Source organism: Silurus meridionalis, chromosome 1 (genome assembly GCF_014805685.1).
Source record: "Silurus meridionalis isolate SWU-2019-XX chromosome 1, ASM1480568v1, whole genome shotgun sequence".
Classification (NCBI taxonomy): Eukaryota; Metazoa; Chordata; class Actinopteri; order Siluriformes; family Siluridae; genus Silurus; species Silurus meridionalis.
Genome location: NC_060884.1, coordinates 2130101 through 2153771, shown reverse-complemented (window position 1 = coordinate 2153771; position 23671 = coordinate 2130101). Strand labels below are relative to the sequence as shown.

At 39.5% G+C, this 23671-nt stretch overlaps 1 protein-coding gene across 2 annotated transcripts; it reads left to right on the top strand.

Annotated features, from left to right (window-relative positions):
- The first annotated feature begins 5450 nt into the window (after positions 1-5450).
- On the top strand, positions 5451-22658 carry calcrlb (calcitonin receptor-like b). Of its 2 annotated transcripts, none has more exons than XM_046851243.1 (13): positions 5451-5593; positions 14127-14206; positions 14372-14492; positions 16373-16486; positions 17731-17837; positions 18141-18232; positions 18313-18439; positions 18984-19137; positions 19236-19296; positions 19617-19683; positions 20017-20232; positions 20355-20396; positions 21108-22658. In XM_046851243.1, the coding sequence occupies exons 2-13, from the start codon at positions 14144-14146 to the stop codon at positions 21324-21326; spliced, it is 1383 nt and encodes a 460-aa protein (XP_046707199.1). In that variant the 5' UTR covers positions 5451-5593; positions 14127-14143; the 3' UTR covers positions 21327-22658. The 2 variants fall into 2 exon arrangements, with proteins under 2 accessions (XP_046707199.1, XP_046707190.1); XM_046851234.1 differs by having other exon boundaries at positions 5454-5729.
- Positions 22659-23671: the final 1013 nt, after the last annotated feature.

Genomic DNA, 23671 nt, shown 5'->3' with positions numbered 1-23671 from the left:
AGAAGTTTTCTTCAGAAGTCTTTCAGCAGCCAGGGTTAAGAAAAGTCTGCTACACAGTCAGAAGAGGACGTGAGTCTGCGATGCGATGATGCTGCAGAAACCGGGTCATTATAAATCGCTTATTAGATAAGTGATAGAATTAAACGAAATGGACGGACATTAGGACTCGTTAGCGTTAAAAGCTGGAATCAGAAGCATTGGAGCTTCAATTCAGACCAAAAGAAAACGTATTCATCAGTTTTGCATTCAGACTGAAGCTTTAAATAAATAATCAAATGCTTGAGAAAAGAAAAGTCTTTGTGAAGACTTTGTGCAGATCGAGACTTAGATTATGCAAGAATATTATTGGTATTATGTGCATATTTCTTACATACACAACTACTTTCAATGCATACATAGCAAAAGTTAGTACCCCCCTTTATTCTGAATGGGGATGATGTGCAGTATGACAAAAAAGAATACAATCATTTAAGTGCACTTATTAATGTGCTTAAAAGTCTGCATCACTGTTGACATGCTCTAGTTAACAGATCCCTCAGTCGTTTAGACAGCAATTACACAACCAGACAATTTTAGTTGACGTAACTTTATAACATTTTCTCAATTCCAGCAATCTCTTGTAACCCCGGGATTGCAGAAGAAACCGGTGTTCTAATCTAGAAACTTCAGCAGAGACGAATCTTTAGGTTCTTCATGTTGATTTGGACACTTGGAGTATCATCAGATTTGCTTTTTCCTTCAGAAGGAGAAGCAAAACTTTAGGAAGTTTGCATGAAAATGTATAAAAGAATAAAAAGAGGACTGTGGCACAGGGGGACCGCAGGAATATATATATTAGACGAAGAACCATAATTACAGCGACATGAAGTAAACTGTTCGTATGTAACACCTTTATTTCTAAAACTTAAAAAAGAAAACTAGGAACTAGAAAACACATCCAAGAATAAAGTGCAGCTTTGAGAAAACTGTAGGAAAATTTAAAACTATGGCACTGATGCCAAAGAGCTCTTAAAGGCATCCTCACTTAGAAATTCCCAATCAGTCAAAGCAATGCCCGATAAACAAATACAAGTACAAATTATTAGACACAGTGTTTAGAGAAACATGAGGTTCTCCAATCAGAGATGAACTGCTGACTCAATATTTCACTCAGTATAAAAACACAAATTTGCAATCAATGTCATGCTGATTTCAAGTATATTAAAATGGATGGCTTTTTTATTCCTGATTACATGCTTTACACAAACCAAACCCTTTGGCTGTTGGAGGAAAAGAGGACGAAATACACAACTGAAGAGAAAAGATTGATTCCACACCTATTTCTCCCAGGTGGACCCAGGATCAAATACTGGTCATTATTTCAGTTCAGGTTTTTGGTAGATGTTTCCCCAGGTGCAGGTGAAACCCATTATTTATATCACACCATTTATATAACAGTCGTTTCAAAGGGAGGGAAAAAACAAAAGGTCCAAAATCTGCAATCATTGAATTCAATGTTCCTTCATATTCCTACATCAGCAGAGGAACATGCTTTAGAAAGAACAGCAGATGAATTGTGTAGATGCGGGAGATTTTGAAATCAATAGTTATTAAAGCATTTAAAAACAATCTGCAAATGGTTTGTTATTAAAATTGTATTCCTAAAATAATCAAGTTTTCATTTACAGATTATTTATCCTGTTCCCAAATTTACTGTACGAGACAAATACTGTACGTGATCCTGTGCACGTTTGTCTCCCTCTAGTGATTAAACTCATCAAAACTCCAACCATTTCTGAGAAGGAACAAATTCTGTACCAAAAAAAATCCAAAAAGCTTTCTTAGGTAGACAAGATCAAGTCTTACAACCCCAAAGTCATCCATGATTAATGTTAAAATATGAATCATTAATTTTTACTCATTATCATGGGGGTCAAAGCAGTGCTGTGGAAACATCTATAAAAAAATCTTAACATAAAAGAAAGAAGCAAAAACCCTTTGGAATGTTTACATTAAACTCTCGAGCACAGCAGATCAAATCCAATATATTTGGTGATTTTAGAAGAATTCTAACAGCCAGTGATTTACAATCGGACATGATTCTCTTCACATACGTACATCAGCAAATATACAGCTCAATTCAAAACAAAAAAGGGTGATCAGAAAAAAAAAACAACCCTTCCTGTGCAGTGATAAAGGTTTTATATAAAGGTGTTGCATCCACACACAAGTCAAAAGTGCCAATTGGATCCCACTTCATGTGTGGAGTTTTGACATTGGACCTCCTGGAGTGTTTAAATGCTCTGGCATGGAGAACTGGTGTTGGATCTGTGATGATCACAGATGTTGAGCTATTTTATGAGTTGCTCAGTAGCTCCTAGTTTTATAACCACAATGACTGTAAAAGACTGTAGAAAGGACGTTACTCATAATCACACACTCCAGTTCTCATGTTAGTTCTCACTCTCCAGTGTTCTGTAGTGTTTAAAGACTATAATCACACTCTTGATGTCACCCAAATGAGGATGAGTTCCACTTTTGGGTCTGGTTCCTCTCAAGGTTTCTTCTTCATAACATCTAAGGGAGTTTTTCATCGCCACAGTCACCAAGGCTGCTCATCAGGGATAAATACACACCGTTTACTTTAACTGTTAAGTTCTGTAAAGCTGCTTTGAGACAATGTCTGTTGTAAAAAGTGCTATAGAAATAAACTTGACTTGACTCTGACCCAGTCGTCTAGCTAGAACAATTCGCCAAATCCTTACACTTGCCCATTTTTCCTGCTTCTAACACATCAATTTTAAGGACTAAATATATCCTAATATTTCCCACCCACTAACAGGTGCCATGATGAAGAGATAATCAGTTTACTTCACTTGTGTTATAAAGTCATGTTATACCTGATCAGTGTATATTTAACTAAGAGCAAAACTAAGCCTAGAATAATCACCAATACATATAATAAACATACACATTAAGAGACTATTAGTACGTAGACTTTTTTTTAGACATTTTTCTTTGCTTGTAGAGGAAAAAAACATTCCTACAGAAAATACAGGCCAAAAATTTATTATTTTTAATCAGAAATTAGTGATAAAAAGACGGAAATAAGAAACACAGTCGCAACAAACACTTTTAAACAACACGTTTAATAAAATTATGCAAATTCCTATATTTTAAAAAAACTATATTAATGGTAAAAGGTTTTAAAACATGGTTAAAAAGTGTAAAAGTTCTTCCACGTGGTCATCTATTTCATTCAAATCTCTTCTTCGTCGTTTTTTATTGCCTCTACGTCTTCTTGTTCTTCTTCTACGGCAGGTGCCTTACAGCTCATTACTGCCACTTAGCGGCGTGCTCGCGATACCGCTCTTTCAAACACGCCTCCGCTAAAGCTGCGTACCGCGCATGCGTTAATATGTTAAAAGTCGAGTCTCCTTTCCCCCCACGCATGCGCAGAACACGCAACACGTCCACGCCCACAAATGAATCATAGAAATAATGTCCTAAAGTAAGAGTGTCGTTGTCATGACAATAAGCATAAAAAGGAATCGACACCACAGCGTTAGGTTTAAAAAGAAATATGCGCATAAAACACACATTTTGATTATTTCAATGAAACTAATATATAATTCAATTCCTAACTGATGTACGCAGTAAATAGCGTACATCAATTAATAAATAGTAAATAGCGTACATCAATTAAATCCAGTGAACTGGATTTAATCACCATTGATCACGATTGCTATCATGAGCACTGGAGTATCACGATCACGATTGCTTTTCTGAACTCATAAACTTAAATACTGTCGCTTAGCGGTTAGTGAGCTTGAATATCGTTTACTAGCAGATCTCTAGCGCAACCCAAATCGATCTTATCTACATTCATTGCATTTGGCAGAAAACCTTATCTAGCGTGAGGTACATTTATCTCATTCATGCAACTGAGCAGCAGAGGGATCACACTCTTGATGTCACCCAAATGAGGATGAAGTTCTGCTTTTGAGTCTGGTTCCTCTCAAGGTTTCTTCCTCATAACATCTAAGGAAGTTTTTCCTTTCCACAGTCGCCATGGCTGCTCATCAGGGATAAACACACACCGTTCACCTTAACTCTTCACTGCTTTGAGAGAACTTCACTTGACTTAATGACGACACAGGATGTGTGAGAATTGGGGCGAAAATCCCAGGACTAGTTTTGCAATAATCAGTTTCGAGCTACATTGTGATAGAAAAGTATCTGTGAGAGTGAAAGGGAAAGTTTATAGGACTGTGGTGAGACCTGAGATGTTGTACGGTTTAGAGACAGTGGCATTGAGTAAAAGACAGGAGGTGGCGCTGGAGGTAGCAGAGCTGAAGATGTTGAGATGTTCGTTAGGAGTGACGACGATGGACAGGATTAGAAACGAGTTTATTAGAGGGACAGTGCATGTAGGACGTTTTGGAGACAAGGTGAGGGAGGTGAGATTGAGATGGTTTGGACATGTGCAGAGGAGGGACATGGGGTATATCAGTAGGAGAATGCTGAGGATGAAGCCACCAGGAAGGAGGAAAAGAGGAAGAACAAGGAGGAGGTTCATGGATGTGGTGAGGGAAGACATGCAGGTAGTTGGTGTGAAAGAGGCAGATGTAGAGGACAGGGGGTAAGGAGACGGATGATCCGCTGTGGCGCCCCCTAATGGGAGAAGAAGGAAAGAAGAAGTTTTGAGCTACATGGTTCAGTCACACAAAGTATGCAAGTTGAAGTGAAAAAGGGTCAAGATAATCTTTAAGCTGTAAATTGATTGACATCTGAACATCTCAGTCTTGTGGATAAGAGCATTAGAGAGATCAGGTCCTGTTTGGTGAAGAGGTCTGGGGTGCATTCGGTGTTTGGTGGAGTTACGTCCCATGTACAAACAAATGAAACATGTCGGATCGAACCAGAACAACCTTCACATCCCATGTGTATCAGTGAGCTTTGGTCGTGATCCTGTCGCCAGTTCCCCAGGTTTCCATTCTCAGACCACTTTTTGAAGATACTGCATTACCAAGAACACCAGGAACCGACTTGGTCCTCCAGACATCTTGTTAAAGTTGCTTCGATTGTTTCATGTGTCCAAAGTTGTCCAAAAAGCTCACAACATGAGGAATACTGTTGTAACAAGACGTTCGGTGTTAGGAATCATCTGTCGGTGGATCATCTGATCCAAGGTTTGAGTGAAACAATGGCAGTGATCATAAGCTTGTTGAGATACAGAAATTATGCAGCTCTGAAATTGAATGCAATTAAATGAATCATGCAAATGCAAATGCATGCAGGCTGAAACACAGGCTGGAGGTGGTGCACATCTGGGTATGAAAGTCCACAGGATCTGTAGGGGGGACATGGAAACAGAACTGGAGCTCTGATGTCACCGGAAGTCTGAGGCTCCGTTACACAGTTGCCCAGGGAGTTTTGGAGAGTTGACCAACCAGAGAAAGAGAAGTGAGAGAGAAAGTGGGATAGAGAGTGTGCGTGTGTGTGAGTGTGTGTGTGTGTGTGTGTGAGAAAGAGAGAGAGAGAGAAAGGAGAACGTCACTGCGCTTCATCACGCCATCCTGCAGTCCATGATCGCGCGCCTTGGATGTGTTGAGTGAGGAACAGCGCGCGCTTCTCTTCTTGACTTCCTTTATTTCTTTCCACCAAAACTTTTTATTTTTTAAATTATTATTGTTTTTTATTTTATTGTATTTTATTGGCTTTTCTCTCGGATTTCTTGATCCCGTGCGGTGAGTTGGATGAATGAAAACTACAACAACAACAAAAAGAAAACCCGAATTGTCCTCGTCTTGTCTTATTACTGAATTATATCAATTTTGCGCAGATGTTTTTTGCGCAGATGTTTTTTTTTTTTTTTTGCGCAGATGTTGCGTCGTTGCGCTGTGGCTGCAACATGAAGCGCGTGCGTCTTGAAAAGTTCTCCATTGCGTGTTCTTGCGCCCATTTACCAGGAATGAAGTGCGGGACATGGGGCAGAGTAGCTGTTCATGGGTTTTTATGGATCAGACTGGGTTTTTATAAGGCAGAATGGTAATTCATGGTGAGAATGGTTTTTAATGGGACAGTTTGGTTCTACATGGGACAGATTGGTTTTAAATGGGACAAAATGGGTTTTCATGGGACAGAATGGCTGTATTTTTTTTTCTCCAGTGGTTACAGTTTTATTTTTCGTGTTGCATAAGGGGTTGCGGTTGTAAAGGTTTTTGGGGGGTCTTCAGGGGTCTTTGTTGCACAATACTGCTGTGTATGTTGTGTATATATCTAACAGCTGGCTTTTGTGAAGTCACAGTGTTGCACAGTGTGGAATTTGCTGTTGAAGTGTTTTACTGTAGTGTGCAGTGATGACTGTGTGTGAACGCAGTTTACATTTGGATCCAGAAGGTTGTTCTGGCTGTTGTTCTGAAGGAGCACTGGGTTTCTTCTGGAGGTGCCAAGAATATAGGTGGGGAAAATGTTCCCTCTGCCCGAACAGGGATTTAAAAAAGGGATCAAACTAAAAGATGTTTCTATCAATCAGTTTAAGCCAGATTTAGATTTTTCTTATTTCCTTTTCTGGATTTTTGTTGCTTGATGTCCTGTCGTTGTCGTTGTCGTCGTCCCCCCCTTCCCACTTCCCTTGACAGAACCCTTTAATTTTGCGTATAGCTCCAACTCCTGCTGTGTTGAACAAACCATAGACGAGCTCCATTGTTGAATTAACACCTCCAGCTTTGAGCCGGTGTTTATATATTTGATGATTTACGTCCACAGGATTGAGTCAGACGAAAGTTTCACAAGTCCAGCTGGACTCCAGAGAGTTTTTTCTTCCTCTTCTTCTTTCCTCCCTCTGTGTGGCCGTGTTCGGCGCCTTTTGGCTTTTTTTTGGCTTCCTGAATCCCTATAAAGCACGCTTGTCTTTTCCACTTTGCTGCTGAAGTTTGGAGGAAGTTTGAGGTCCGGTTGTGAAACAAGCGTTAAGCGTGGAACATGTTTGCTGGCGAGAGAGCGCTGCTCTCACACTCTAATAATCCTCAAACACACTTCGCATATTAAACCATGGAACAAAGGTCTCGAGACCAAATCCTGCAAAAAAAAAGGTTTAGGGTTGTGTCTCGCCAGAGATTTGAAACAGATTTTTCTATAGTAATTAAGCTAGAAATTACAAACAAACTCATGCTGAGTTTGTAATTATGTGGATTTTATTCAATTATGATATTAAAAAAAGGATTGCTAAATTATATAACAAATGTTTACAGTTATTTAAATCGCATCAGCTGTATGAGTGAAGTTCTGACGAGGTCGTACTGTGAAGTTGTTCTCCCTGTGACATAAATATTTGTAGTAAACTGTAAATTACAGTAAATCATTTTCGAGATCGTATGTACAGTATGTGTGTGTGTCTGTGTGTGTGTGTGTGTGTGTGTGTGTGTGTGTGTGTGTGTGTGTGTTGCACACATTTTTGCAACATTAGGCGAATCCGGAATGTGCGAGGTGTTGGCTGTCTCTTATCTCACACTCTTTAGGTGTGAAGTGGAAAAATGTATTTTTTTCACCCAGTTTGATGTCCATGGGTGTTTCCCAAACTGACACGAGTTAAACAAACTGTCAGCACTGACACAGGCTTCCTGATATAAGGGGCTGGATGGAAGAGCAGCCAGGGGCCAGGCAAGAGAACAAGCAAGAGGGAGGAGGGGAACGGCAGAAACATCTCATAAACTCCTCCTCGTGCTCATCAGGAAGGGCACCAGGTTATCAGGTTTCGGCTCTTTGTTTTTCCACCAAACATCCATGCAGGCCTCCACCGATTTTATTTCTTTGCTTTAAAATCCACCCCATGCCTACATCGCTGAGGTTCAGGGTCAGGGTAACGGCAGGACGGAGTGGAAAAAGCTCAGTTTTATGAAGCTGTTTTGTGTTCTTCTAGAGATCGTTCTCCTGACACTTTAATGTCTCTTCCGTAGTGCAGGGCATTTTAACAGAGTTCATGAGTAGATGTTTGGGCCTTTTCTGCAACTCTACAACAACAGCAAATAAGTCACTGCCATTCCGGTTTCCTGTAGTCACCCGTAGCACACCCAAGGAAATCCCAATATAGATATGGAAAGGTTTCCTCATCGCCGTTCTGCAAATTCGGAGACAATAACACGGCTACCTCAAAAACTTTCCCCCCGGGTTTCATCATTTCCTCAACTTTTAGGATTCTGTATTGGGAAAAGCATCGTGATTATATTAGAACGACAAGAATTCCTGCTCTTAATTTATTCATCAGAGTCACGATTTCTGGGGATTTCATCGCCAGCTATGAAAACCTGATCCTTTTCATACGTCACATATTGTATGGATGTAATATGAATGTTTTCTCTATTAATATATTATATGTCAACAAATGTCTGTGGCCATAAGATTGGTATGTGGCATCCCATTCCACATTAAACCCCCACTTGCTCTTATAATAAGCTTCACTCTTCTGGGAAGATGTTCCACTAACATTTTGTAGAGATTCATTCAGCCACAAGAGTTCGTAAGGTCAGGTACTGATGTAGGTGAGGTGACGAGGCCTGGGGTGCAGTCAGCAAGAAAAATTCACCCCAAAGTTGTTTAACAGGGTTGAAGCTCTATAGAAGGAGATCTTCCACCAAATCCAACCCAAGTAAAGCAGATCTTAATGGAGCCGACTTTGAGTACAGGGTCACTGTCATGCTGGAACAGTTCTGGCTCTTCTATTTCAAATGAAGGGAAAAAATAATTAATCCAAAAACATCTTGTGCAATTAAGTGCCTTCAACTTTGTGGTTGCAGTTTGAGGAAGAACCATATATGGCTGGAAAAGTCGGGTGTCCCAATACTTTTGAGAAAGCATTGCATGTGTGTCGTTACAAACACAACACGCATGCAATGCTTGCTCAAAAGTATTGGGACACCTGACTTTTCCATAAAATAACCATCAAATCTTTTTTTCACATGTATGTTTACAGATATAATAATAGTTACTAACGCATTGATATAACGAAGAAAAGATAAACGAAGGTATATTTAAATTACAATGCACATTTAATTTCCTTTCAAGTAAAAAAATTACAATTTTCAATTGAGCACATTGTTAAAAGTTTGTCGTATAATAAGACGATCGTGTATTCGATATGTGAGGGAACAAAACACACCAAATAACAGAACGATGCAATATAACAATGCAAATAACAACTCTAGAACCAACTTAGTTAAGCAGATAATACACAAAAGTCAGAATCCTCCCTTAGCGGAAGAGAATAAATACCATGTAAAGCGCTAAAGCATGCTAATAAATAATAAAATAAAAAAGAAATATATCTTGTCTTGCTGCAGGGGAAGTATAAAGTAAACGTCCCTGTGTTAGCAGTTGCGTTAGAAACGATAGCGTAGCACCGTAGCCCAAATCCGGGCCGAGTTTTCCAATCCTTTTAGACTTTAGCTAGTTCCTGAACGGGCTGTTTTCAAGAAGCAATTACCTCTTGTCAAAGTTCTAAAAAAATAAACAGCAAAACCTTTAGTCAAGAAAAACACCATTAAGTCAGAGAGTCAGAGAGAATGTAGAAAATCCAGTGAGTCCAGAATGACTCTATATGGACAAAGCATTGGGACACGTAACTTTTCCAGCCTTATGTGGTACATGTGTGAGCTTGAAAATGCCACTGTGCACAAAGCCTGCTCAATGAACATCTGCTTTCAATGGGTTAGAGTGGATCTCCTGTTATAGAGCTTTAAATCCTATTGAGCACCTTTGGGATTGAATGAATGTCACACAAATTTCCAAAATCTGGTGGAACAACTTCCCAAAAAGAGTAGAGTTTATCATAAAAGCAAATGGGGACTAAACGTGAAATGGGATGTTCAAAAAGAACCTACCAATCTTAAGGTCAGGTGTCCACAAACTTTTGATATTTAACACGGACAGTAATGTGGAAAATGTGGACGTTTTATTATAAAACCATACAATATTTGTCCTTCTGATGTTTTTCTGTGACCCTGACCAGGACCAAGCACTTACCAAAAGATGGAAGTATGGTTAGAAGAACAAATGAATGCCTATCATTCTGTTCATCACCAGGTCTGATGTACGCTCAGAAAACATAGTGGACTCGTAGAACTCTTACTGAGGAGCAGTTTAAGCTGCTAATCAGATACGTGTCCTGCTCACTCACCGGCTCAAAACGGTTAAGCTGAATGAAATCATCTACCACGGTTTTCTCCTATAAAAACCCGCCATTTTGGACCAATGAAACGGCAGCGTTTGTGATAAGCCGGTTTAAACCGGTTCTCATGACATCTTCGCTGTCGCATTTCTTACTGAGGAAACACTGGAACGTTTATATTTATGGTGAGTTTGGAATTACAGAAAGAAAACGAAAGATGTTTAGAATTTTGATATATACACTGACGCACAGTGAAATTCTTTATTCGCAAATCCCAGCGATGTTAGGGAGCTGGGGTCAGAACACAGGGCCAGCCATGATACTGGAGCAGAAACCCCTGGAGCAGAGAGGGTTAAAGGCCTTGCTGAAGGGCCCAACAGTGGCATCTTGGCAGTGGGGTTTTAACCCATGGCCTTCCAATCATCTTAAAACTCAAACTACGCAGTTAATCAGAAGGATAAATTGTCCCATTGTAATACTGTTACATATCATAACGACATGCAATGACAGTGGCGTATCCTCACACATTCAGCCCACAGCCTGGAGTATTAAAAGGATTCTATTTTAATAAAACGTCTGTAAACAAAATTTCTTACAAGCTCCTTTCGTGTGACAGTACGAACCCACGTCGTCTCAGCAGGAGCTAAAGAAAGGCGTTTTCAAGGACTCGGGTCCCGAAGGTTTTTCATCAAACAATGCATTATTGTAACCAAAGTGCCAGAGCGAGCCAGTAAAGTTTTTCGGGTCGGACCGTACGGCGTTTTGTTTTGTTAGTACGGATGCCCCGGTCCCACTTGTCAGCCAGAGATTCTGAGAACGAGGGAAGGAAAAGCAGGAAGGAAGGTTTAACAGGACGGACACCACATATGTTTTTCAGCACCATGTATTAATAGCCTGCACAAAATCTTACACCGCATTGTATAAAAAAGAAATTTGTTAAAAATTTGACATTACAGCTGTTTGTTCACAGCAAGCGGAATCTCTGACCAAGCCGATAACATTCAAGTTCATTGGACGCAGGTGTATTTACTTTATGATGTGACGAAGAAAAAAAAAGTGTGGCATTTCCTAATAAAAGCACGGTTTTCTTTCAGATGGGTGTTAATCGAAGAAAAAAACGTGCTTTCTGTCTGGACTTCTGGGAAGCATGTTTTCCTACAATTCCACAAAGGCATGGGGTGGGGGGGGGGAATGGATAGTTTTCCACATATGAGGCGAATCATGTGGTTTTGCACCCCTTCCCACCCCCCACCCCCCAATTCCAAGCAGGAAATGTTTGGAGGTCGAACAAAAGAATCACATGGCGTCTAGTGCCCCTTGGCCACAGATGGGCCGACGATTCTTGATTAAAAAAGGAAAACAACAACAGAGAGCCGCGAACACGTTCGAGCTGCTTGGCTACTATTAGCATTGGAACGGTCGGAGAAACAGGGTTCGGGTTTCCTTAAACCATCTGAGAGATGAGAGATTGATCGCAAGCCAGAGGATTCATTTCTTTTCTAAAGCAAGCATAGTTTTCACATTAAACGGTCATTACGGAGACGGAAATCTAGGAAAAATTCATTGGAGCTTGGAATTTGTAAACATTTTCACAAAGACCAAAGCCATCAGATTAGCTGGGAAGATGTAAATGATGTAACCTCACTCCCGCTTGCGATTCCATTCCAAGTCATGCTTAAGCAGAAACTTTTTTAGCCAATCAGGTCATTGTTTTGATGAAACGTCTCCTCTTTTACGTCTACTTTTACTTTTATAATTCTGATGACTGTGTTACCCAGACACCTTTCACCTAATGCTAAGTGATGCTCAGTAAAACCAAAGGTCATCACTGTGCGTACCGGTCTTTCCTTTTTTTTTAGAACCTTGGCCCTGGTTTGCACATCTGCATCCAAAGCGCCATCAAGTGAGTCTTCTAGTGTAGGTCTGGAGGATATTGACGCTTCCCCCCGTGTTGTAGTCAGGCGTCCCTCAATAGACTGGACTATTATGTCAAGAAGGCTTGGATTCCTTCCACTTGCCTTTGGCCTTATAACAGCTCTGTTGCTACAGTCTTGGCTCGGACAATGGGCTCATCGATCCCCGGCTGTTTGCTTGGGGAAAATCAAAGTTTACTAAAACAGAGCCAATGCAACTAACCACCGGAAAGTCATCAGAGAGAAAGTGTTGTGAAATTCTGTTCTTGCACTTATGTTTCTAGACCATTTCAACAGAGGGGGCTAGGCTGAGGTCACTTGTTTCTTTTAGAGGGGCCACTTACATTCTGAGACCCTTTTGTTCTCTGAATTGTGAGATTTTTTTTCTGAAATGTCTCGTGACTGGTTTGGAATTACACAACCGAGGTACATGGGGTACTGCAAAAACTTTATTCCTTCTTTGCTGATATTGGTCTGGTTTTTATCCATTTTTTTTACCATGACAATTCCTACACGTTAGCCAAGTATTTGTCATCGAACACACTGCTGTTTACGCTAACACACCTTCCCTACTCTTACGCATACATGAGTTCACTGACCCTCCTAATTGGCTATGCTGCTGTGATAATTACGCTCCTCCCACAGTCTAGTCCATGGATGCTTGTAGCATCAAAGAGAATCGAACTTGCTATCAACTGAACGCTTCTCCATCTTGCTCGATATATTTCTGGTGTCAATCATACTGAGTTCCACTTCCTTACAGCTACGAGGAAAATATTTTGCCACATGGGAGACTTGATCCATTGCTTTAACCTGGATTACACATGCAGTAGTTTTTTCGATTCAAGTCACCACTCACTGTCCCATGAATCCCCAGGAGGCATTTCTGCTTTTATCAGCACCCTTTACACTCCCTGCCCCTTACATACCCCACCCCTTACCCTCACCAACCCTTACACTACCAGTCCAATACACACTTCGCCCCCTTTACTCTTTCTGCCCCTTACACTCACCACCCCTTACACTCACCACCCCTTACACTCATCACCCCTTACATACCCCACACCTTACACTCACCACCCCTTACACTACCAGTCCAATACACACTCCACCCCTTTACTCTCCCTGCCCCTTACACTCACCACCCCTTACATACCCCACCCTTACACTCACCACCCCTTACACTCACCACCCCTTACATACACCACCCCTTACACTCACCACCCCTTACACTACCATTCCAATACATACTCCGCCTTTACTCTTCCTGCCTCTTACACTCACCACCTCTTACACTACCAGTCCAATGCACACTCCACCGCTTACTCTCCCCACCCCTTACACTCAACACCCTTACATACACCACCCCTTACACTCACCACCCCTTACACTACCAGTCCAATACACACTTTGCCCATTTACTCTCCCTGCCCCTTACACTCACCACCCCTTACATACACCACACCTTACACTACCAGTCCAATACACACTCTGCCCCTTTACACTCCTCCCCTTACACTCACCACCCCTTACACTACTATTGCAATACACACGCCACCCTTACACTCCCTTCCCTTACATACCCCACCCTTACACTCCCAATTTCTTACACTCTCCGTCCCATTCACTCCCCATTTATTACACTCCCAGTTCAATACACACTTTATGCCCATTACACTCTGTATCCATTACACTCCCAGCCGATTACACTCCATATCCATTACTCTCCCTATCCAATACACTCCGTATCCAATACACTCCGTATCCATTACACCTTCATCTTATTTCACTTCCTATCTATTACACTCCATATACATTACCCTCCTCACCTCTTACACTCCCTATCCTTTATACTATCAGCCCATTACACTCCCTATTCATTGCACTCCCCACCTCTTACACTCCCCACCTCTTACACTCCCCACCCCTTAATGCCCCTCATGTGTCTGTTTATATTTCATGCCAATCCATTTAGTAAAAGTGCACTGAAGCATTTGTATGTTATTTGTGATTTGTTTGCACCTTTCATGCTTGCAATATCAGTAATAAAGTACTTTTCTTTTTAGGACCGTTGTGTGAATTCATGAGAAGAACCATGTTCGGATACTGGATAACCTCATTTTTGTTGCTGTCCATATTATGTCAGGTACGGTGTCCTCCAGTCCCTGTTATGCCATTACAGTGCAGCGTAACTCAGTGCATTTAGTTTCTGTTATTATTTATGTATGTGCTGTTTATGGAGGTATTGTAAAAAAATAGAAGCCTGGTGTATTCTGGATTGTCTTTTGACCCTTTTGCTTTCAATTTGCAGTTAATCACCGTGGGCCACTCGTCCAAGAACGGCACTCACGATGATGAAGAACCTCGCAACAAGATCATGATGGCCCAGTTTGAGTGCTACCAGAAGATCTCAAGGGATCATGACCGAATAGGTGAGGAAGTGTGCAGGGTATAAACGACTTTAAAAGTCAGGGTTTTTTCAAACTTGTTCACAAATTTTCCATACGTTTATCTTACAATTATTTACTAATAAAGCATTGTTTCTATTGTAATAGCAGCTGTGGCCATGTCCACTTTACGTTTTTAGACGTTTCAGTGTGGATGAGCAACGATTGGGAAACGACTGAAAACCAAAGTCTGGAAGCGGAGGGTTTTTAAGAATTTTTCCAGATTAGTGTGGATGTTGCCTTTATTGTATTTAGAGCCACTGAGACTAAAACTCACTCACTGTGCAAAGATGATCAATTGTGGATTTGATTGAATATTTTATATTAAGTGTAAAAAAATCACAAAAGGACACACAATTCCTATAATGTTAATACCATTCTACCAAAGCCATTTTAATTTCAATTTTTTTTATTTAATCTTGAACATGAAATATGAAGTCTTTTTGTTCTTTTTATTTCTATCCATTCAATAAGGTGAAAAGAACTTGGCTTGTTCTTGAACAAAGCATAAAGTCCTTAAAGTTGTAGCTTTACTTCTTGATATTGGAGACTCCTTGCATGAATGTGGAAGTAAAACCCTCATGAAAACACCCTCCAAACAATTACATGTTCTGTTTTTATCCGTTTATGCAGCGCATCTGCTTTATTTACTCTAGAAATGTAAAAGTATTACACTATTGTCAGAGTTACAGAAATCGATTCAAGAGCCTTCTGGCCAATCCAAATGCAGAAATTCACTGAAACATAACTAACCGATTCAGGACCCAAAATCTTATTTACTTAGATGGTCTTAATAAAATGGATGTAATTGTACACGTCTCAGTGGTTAAGATGTTGGATTTCTGATAGGAAGGTTGTGAGTTCAAAGCACCACCACCACTAAGTGGACACTGCCGGGCCCTTAAGCAAGGCCCTTAACCCACATCTACTCAGTCTTGTATAAAAGAGATGTTGCTCTGGATAAAGGCGACTGCCAAATGTCATAAACGTGAATGTTAAAGTATAACTGATTTTCACCTCCATTGGATTTAAATGTTGATGAATTGTGTGTGAGGACGCTTCAGAAACAAAAGTAGACACATATATTTAGGTTTCTTCTCTTCTCTGAGTGAATAGAAACTCACTTGCTGGAATGCGATTGTGTTGTGTTTCAGGCGTGTCCCACTCTATGCATTGTTCATCTGCAAACGCTCAATATATTACCGTCACGTGGCGCAGCTCCAGCTGTTTTAAGGCCAGACATTTTGTTTGACAGCGAGCATGAAGATTGTCTCGTTTTTGATTTTTTTGTGGCTGACTGGTGAGAATAAATCCGAGTCTTCTGTCAGTAAATATGACTGAACCGCAGTGTACGACTATCTTGCTGAATTCAGGGAAGCAGCGAGGATGTTAAGGAGACCGAGATTAACTCTTGGTGCTGTTTATCCTTAGAGAATTGTTCGAACTAACTCAAAAGTCACGTTGATCGAGTATTTATTATTATGAGATTACAGGACATACCATATGAATTTGACCGTACTGAAGACGTTTACACAATTTTACAGAGTTGAGATCGAAGCCAGGAGGATAGGGAGGGGCCGTAGACATCCTTGATTAGCTATTGTTGCTATGATTGACAGCTGTGATTACAGATTACAGTCGATTTTTCTCTCGACTCTGTGGCATCGTGTGGATTTTATAATTATTTATTTAATTATTGCAAACAAAACATGTATCATGATACTTCTTATATTTATTATATACAGTGTGTGCAGTCTCAAAAAAGTGGAAGAAGAATGAAGATTTAGATTCTGATATTTTTTGGCATGTGTGTGTGTGTGTGTGTGTGTGTGTGTGTGTGTGTGTGTGTGTGTGTGTATACACAGCTGGGCTGATGTGTAACAGAACGTGGGATGGCTGGCTGTGTTGGGATGAAGTGGAGGCCGGAAACACCGCAACACAACACTGTCCTGATTACTACACAGACTTTGACACTACGGGTAAAAAAAAATACACTGTATATCATTGCAGACATACAGTTTTTTTTATATATTGTGACAAAGTATATAAATAAATATAAATATATAAATAAATTTAGATGCTTTTAGTACATTTCCTTTTCTTCAAAAACTTCTGTATTCAATTCAATATATTGGGACACCTGGCTTTTCCAGCCATATGTGGTTCTTTCTCAAACTCATCAAAAAAGTTGGAGGCTCACAGTTGTATAGGACGACTTTGGATGTTGTAGCATAACATTCTCCATACATTTGTACTAGGAGACCCAAACCCGTTCCGTCTCCACAAAGATCTGCTTTACATGGGTTGGATATGGTGGAAGATCTCCTGCTATAGAGCTCTAAATCGTTTTGATTAGATTAGATTAGATTAGATTCAACTTTATTGTCATTACACATGTACAAGTACAATGCAACGAAATGCAGTTTGGGTCTAACCAGAGTGCAATAACAGCAAGTGCAGGATATATAGATTTAACATGAATTTACAGTTAAATAAAATAAAGACTATAAACAGTAATTAAAAGATGAATATGTACTATAAATGTTGTATACAGATGAATATATGTTATATATGTAAAACACAATATACAGAGTAGTGTATATATATATATATGTACTATAAATATAAATATAATTACAGATGAGTATATATGTACTATGAACAATAATATACAGATGTATATATATATATATATATATATATATATATATATATAAATGTATTATGAACATGCTATACAGATGCCTATTACTATACACAGAGATTTACAGAAGGATGTAAGCAGTGGACATAATAATATTGCTATAGCTATAAACAGAGAATGAATGTGAATGCTGACTGCTGAATGTGAATGCTGAATGCTGACTGCACCCTAGGCCTCCTCACCTCACCTACATCAGTTTCTGACTTTACTACCACCCTAGTGGATAAATGAATCTTCACAAAAGTCCACAAAATCTAGTGGAACATCTTCCCAGAAGAATGGAGCTTATTATACCAACAAATGGGGACTCAATGTAGAAATGGGAGTTTCAGAAATCGTGAATGCATCTTATAGTCAGGTGTCTACAAACTTTTGTCTAATGACAAACTGACAGGAAAGGCACATGCCCAGAATAGACACGTTGCTTGCTAGTTTGCTTCCCAATTGATCCTGATTTAAGTGCTGAATTGTCTTTTATGTATTTAATAATTAGCAAATTTGCACTCTTTACTCTTTCAGAGATGGCCACGAAAATATGCACCGAATCGGGCAAGTGGTTCGTCCACCCTTCCAGCAACAGAACCTGGACCAATTTCACCTCCTGTAGAAAACAAACTGCCGAGCGCGTACGTAATACACCTGTGTCACGTATTTGTCATGTACACATCCTCAGAAATGAACCCTACTGCTGCAATACCAAAATAAAAAGCTTATGCAGTATATCACCATAAGACACCAAAAGTGACCTAACAAACTAGCGGTGGATCTCAGATCACATGCTAATTTGCTAGATGCTTACTTAATGCTAACCAAGTTTGCTGTAACTGCTTTTAGGGTGTTTAACATATCTGCATGGATGGTTATGGCTCATTTAAATATATTCGAATCGGTAACGATGTTTGTTCATGATACGTGATTTTTTTTTTTAGGCAACGGTTAACCTGTTTTACATGGTCATGATTGGACAAGGATTGTCGTTGATCGCTTTGATCGCTTCTTTGATAATATTCTTCCATTTTAAGTAAGTGTGTTTTTTATTTTGTAATTTTTTTGGGTCATCAAATTCTTAGTTTATGACTTTTTTATATCCTTTTTCTTCAGGAGCCTGAGTTGCCAGAGGATTACGCTTCATAAAAACCTTTTCTTCTCCTTTGTCCTGAATTCAATCATAATGATTATTTGGTTCACAGCTGTCGTGAGAAACAAGGAATTTGTCCGGTCCGACCCGGTGAGTTGGCTTTACCTTGTGTTTTGATTAGAGGTGACTATGAATTGTCGAAGATTCGATGCCTAGATAGGATGAGCCTGATTCAACTAGAAATCTTACAGCCTATTATGATAATTCAGTAAATTAAAATATGAAAAGAAAGAAGCTTTTTATAAATAATTATAACGTGTGAATATTTTTAACATGCGTGACGGATTTATATATATATATATATATATATATATATATATATATATATATATATATATATATATACTGGATATACTGTAAAAGTATATTCTGTTCTAATTTAAGTCTAAAAATTATTTTTTGATTGGATTTGCAGACACGTGAAATCCAAATCCTGTCTGTAGTTTCGGCACTTATTTATGTACTTTTTAGGGTTTATTGATTCAAAATGTATTTATAAATTTTCCTCGATATCTTTGTGTGATGTTCTGTACATCGTGGCTTTAAAATGCTATGAGGAATCGTTTTACCACTACGTGGTGAACGTTGAGGTTCTTGCAGTGATGAACAGTATGGCATTCCCTCCCCCCCGCAGGTGAGCTGTAAGCTGTACGTGTTCGTCCAGTTGTATGTTCTGGGCTGTATGTACTTCTGGATGCTTTGTGAGGGAATCTATCTCCACACGCTAATCGTGGTGGCCGTGTTTGCCGAGAAGCAACGCCTCATGTGGTATTACCTGCTGGGTTGGGGTAAGTTCGTCATCGCTTATGGTTAGGATTTATTCTAGCGTGTAATTGTTGTTGAAATGACCGCAACGGAATAAATTCGGATGTTTGATATTTCTCAGGGTTTCCTCTTATCCCGGCTGTGATACACGCTGTAGCACGAAGCCATTACTACAACGACAAGTGAGTGCGTTTCGCAGTTGTTATGAACTGTTAGTAAATGTCTCTTGACTACAGAACAGTGTTCAGCGTTTTTTAACCCTCATTCAAAAAATCCAGATCATGAATTTGCAAACGTAACCACTCCCCCAAACTGTATTTATTTGCATACTGTGATTGATTGGCTCTGGTATTTTACGTTGCAATAAACCCAATTTCTGCTGTGTTGTCACGTCTGTGGCCTCACATTCAAGATTTCGATCATAACATCAAGCATGATTAAGAAGCTGATGGTGACTTTAATGTGAATTTTTGTAAAAAATGTCTACTTTTTTGTTTCACAGTTGTTGGATCAGTTCAGCTACGTCTCTGCTTTACATTATTCATGGGCCCATTTGTGCCGCTTTACTGGTGAGTGATCTCGATCCCTTTTCTATTACAAACTGTGTGGTGTTTTTTTTACTTGACTTACAGGGCTGTGAAAAAGTATTTGCTCCCACCCCGATTTTATTATGATTTGTTTTTGTTTTTTTTGTTTTTTTGCATATTTGTCCCAGTTAAATAATTGAGATCATTAAGCTAATTTTTACAATACACAAAGATATCCCGAGTAAATACAGAAAACTTTTTTAAACAATGTTTATTCATTTATTAAGAAACAAAATTTCTGGTTGTACCTGGCCCTATAAGAAAAAGTATCTTTATCACCCTCTTTCGCTTTCTCTCTCTCTCTCTGTCTCTCAGGTGAACCTGTTCTTCCTCCTGAACATTGTCCGGGTTTTGATCACCAAGCTGAAGGTGACCCACCAAGCTGAGGCCAGCCTATACATGAAGGCTGTGAGAGCCACACTGATCCTCGTTCCTCTCCTGGGCATCCAGATCGTCCTGATGTCCTACAAACCTGAGGCACACCACTCTGAGGTCTACTCATACATGATGACCATCCTGATCCACTATCAGGTAAGTGGTTACATCTCAGAAGTTCTTGCTATGAAAGAGAGATGAAGGAAGAAGGACCATATGGTGTTCATGTGTTGTTTAACTCAGTAGTAAATCTGTTTTTTTCTCGTGCCAATCTCTAGGGTCTGCTGGTGGCCACCATCTTTTGCTTCTTTAATGGAGAGGTGAGTCATTATGATATCATTTAAGGCAACATTTTCTTCTTTTTTTTTAACGGACATCATCTCATCTCACTCTCGAATCATTTAAGACATTGTGCTCCTCTGCATTTTTCTATCTGGCGTTCATTCAAAATCACTCGGATTAAGTTTTAAAGAAAAAGGTACAAACTCTAACCATAACCTTCATAACTAATTATAAATGTTCTAGTGCAAAATCTTTACATTTGGCAGACCTACAGATTAGGGATGTTAAGAATCACTGAATTGCATCAGTGCAACATCATAAAAGTTAACGATGTGATGCATCAATTTTAAAAAGTGTGCATCTGTAAAACTATTTATTTAGATATAATTATTAGTAGATGCGCTACACTTTTATTATTCAGAAAGTGACCAATAATTTGTGACCCACATTTGATATGTAGGTTGATTTCTCGTCGCTAAATCGTTTCTCGTGCGCATTCTCTCAGCACCGTAAAAATCGACCAATAGAAGAACAGCAGACTGACAGAACAGCTATGGGTACATGATAAATCATAAATTAGACTGGTTGATTGATCGATGTTGAATATATATATATATTTCTACACCGGCAATGCCAAAGGAAAAGAATGTCACACAGCAGATACAGAGAACATACGCTATCTGTTTATTTTTTTGGATAGATAAATGTACAGAAGAACAAATCTTTGTATGGTGTCTTCATCTCCGCAGGTTCAAAGTGTGTTACGGCGCCATTGGAACCAGTACCGCGTCCAGTTCGGCAGCACGATCGCCAACAAGGAGGCTTTGCGCTCGACCTCCTACACCACATCGTCCATGACCGAGGTGCACCGGTGCTACAGCATCGACAGCCACATGGACACGCTGAACGGCAAGAGCTTCCACAACATGGAGGCCACCATCCTCCGCTCGGATAACATCTACATGTGAGGAGGAATCGCATGTCTTTACGCATGCAAAGACAAACAAACAGAGACAAGCCACGAGCCTCCATCGGTCTCCAAGCGTCACCCCCCCACCCCCGTCGGGGACTATCAAAAAGTACTTTGGCACAGAAAGCGCCTTTTTCACCACAAGTCCAGATAACGTCTTCCGCGATTTCTTAACGGGAAGGGGATTCTCGGCATGAGCTGAGGAACTGACACCGAGCGCAGAGGAAGGCTAGAACCCGCATGACTGATGAACGCGAACGCTGATGAAAGCGCCACCCCGTTTTGGCCGTGCTCGGAATCTTAAACAGGACGGCATGTGGGATTAGCAACACGCAAGAGTCTTTACAAGAGATCTGGATTACATTCCCTCTGGCTCGGAACGGACGTTCTGTGAGATTTGGTATAAAAAAAATATCTATAACTGGGTGTATTGATTGTGAAACTCCATCTGTTCTTTGTTGTGTTTTTGCGCCTGATGGGTTGAAAGATTTCTGGAAAAGGGAACTTTATTAAAAAAAAGGCAGGAGAAGCGCAAAAGAAATCCTGTATGCCATTATTTATAGTAAAGCAGTTATTTCTTAAGTTCTTTACAATAACAGGTTACGGGGTAGTCGACTTCTCGTGTGTTTTAAAGATTTAAAAAGCGATAGTCTTGAAAATATGAGCCTTGAGTACTGTATTAACCCATTTAATGCAGTTTACTGATAAAAAAATTTCAAGAGTGCCCTTTTCTCCATTTCACTACTTACAGTCAGCACAGACACGTTTACAGTTTTCTATAAATTAATAAATAAATAAGCGCAGGAGGCCTTAGTCTTTATGTCTGGAACATATCATTGATTTTTTTAGGGCATTTCAACTTCATATGCTGGAGAAAAAAAAAATAAAAACGAAGCCGATCACACTTGGAAAATGTAAATAGATTTCTCTGAACAGTGTGTAATGGATGTCACTTTTCATGTATATTTATGAAAAAAAAAAGCAGCAGTGACGAGCGCAGTCTGAGGCCTTTTTGTGTATCTACTCATCGTTATCTGAATGAGTTATAAATCCTTGCATACATTCTGAAATGTTTAATTCTGGGCATATAAAGAAAGGAAGTTCCAGACCGGTTAGGGTTTTTTTTTTCTCGAGTGCTGGGCCGCGTGTCAGAGACGCCGAGTCGCTGTTGTTGTTTTTTTTCCTTTATAAGTTATTTCTCACAATATTTTGTAGGTCGTAATTGTACTTCCGAGTTTCCTTCAATACTTTTTTTTTTCTTTTACACCATAGTGTACTTGTTCATAAGATCCAAATGCAACCATATAAAATCGTTTATTGAACCAGCAGACTGGGTAATGTGTAGTCTCGTTCATTTGGTAATAAATGCTTGTGGTCAATTCCATTCCAGAAACATGATCATTCCAGAGCTGGGAACGTTCCGAGAGGATTCCGAAAATGAGAACTTTCTAGAAACTAAGCCAAGAATGTTTCAGATACTAAGAATATATATATATCAGAACAGAATATATATATATATATATATATATATATATATATATATATATATATATATATATATATATATATATATATATATATCTCAGAAATTAGGATTACAGGACTAGACTAAATTCTAGAAACAAAAAAGTTTTAGAACTAGGAATACTACAAAAACAGGCATTTCGGAACGTAGAATGTTCTGGAACCAGGAATATATCAGAAACCAGAAACCCCAGAATCCTGTACATAAAAGTACATTAAAGGAATAAGAGGGGTTCCAGGAGCAGAAATATTCCAATAACAACAGATTCCAAGAACTGGGAACATTCTAGAAACAAAAGACCCAAACTGGAACATACCAGAGACAAAAGGGCTTCACAACCACTAACATTTAAAAAAGAAACAAGTTTTCCAGAACCAGGAATATTCTAGAAATGAGCATTACAGAGCCAGTAAAATTCCAGAATCATTCGTTTAATTAAGAACCAGGACCATTTCAGAAACAAGTAGGTTCTAGAAATTCCAGAAATGAGAGGGACCCAGGAGCCGTAATATTCCGAAAACAACTAGGACAATTTCAGCAAAAACAGGGACCAGGAATACTCCAGAAGTAGAGACATTCCAGATCCAATTAATGTTCTAGAAACAGGAACATTGTGAAAACTAGAATGTAACAGAACTGGAAAAATTCCTGTTGCAAACTACAGAACCAGGAACAATGAGAAGAGTGTTACGGAACATTCCAGAAACAGGAGGATTCTACCACCAGTACTGGGTTTTTATTATTCATCACCTGACATCTCTCTGTCTCTTTTGTACTGAAAACTCTTCGTCCCATGCTGATGGATGACAGAGAGAAGG

Coding starts and splice junctions, on each gene's coding strand:
- calcrlb (XM_046851243.1), top strand. CDS start 14,144: ATGAGAAGAACCATGTTCGGATACTGGATAACCTCATTTTTGTTGCTG. Junction 18,440..18,983: donor AATTTGTCCGGTCCGACCCG/GTGAGTTGGCTT, acceptor TCCCCCCCGCAG/GTGAGCTGTAAGCTGTACGT. Junction 19,297..19,616: donor AGCCATTACTACAACGACAA/GTGAGTGCGTTT, acceptor TTTGTTTCACAG/TTGTTGGATCAGTTCAGCTA.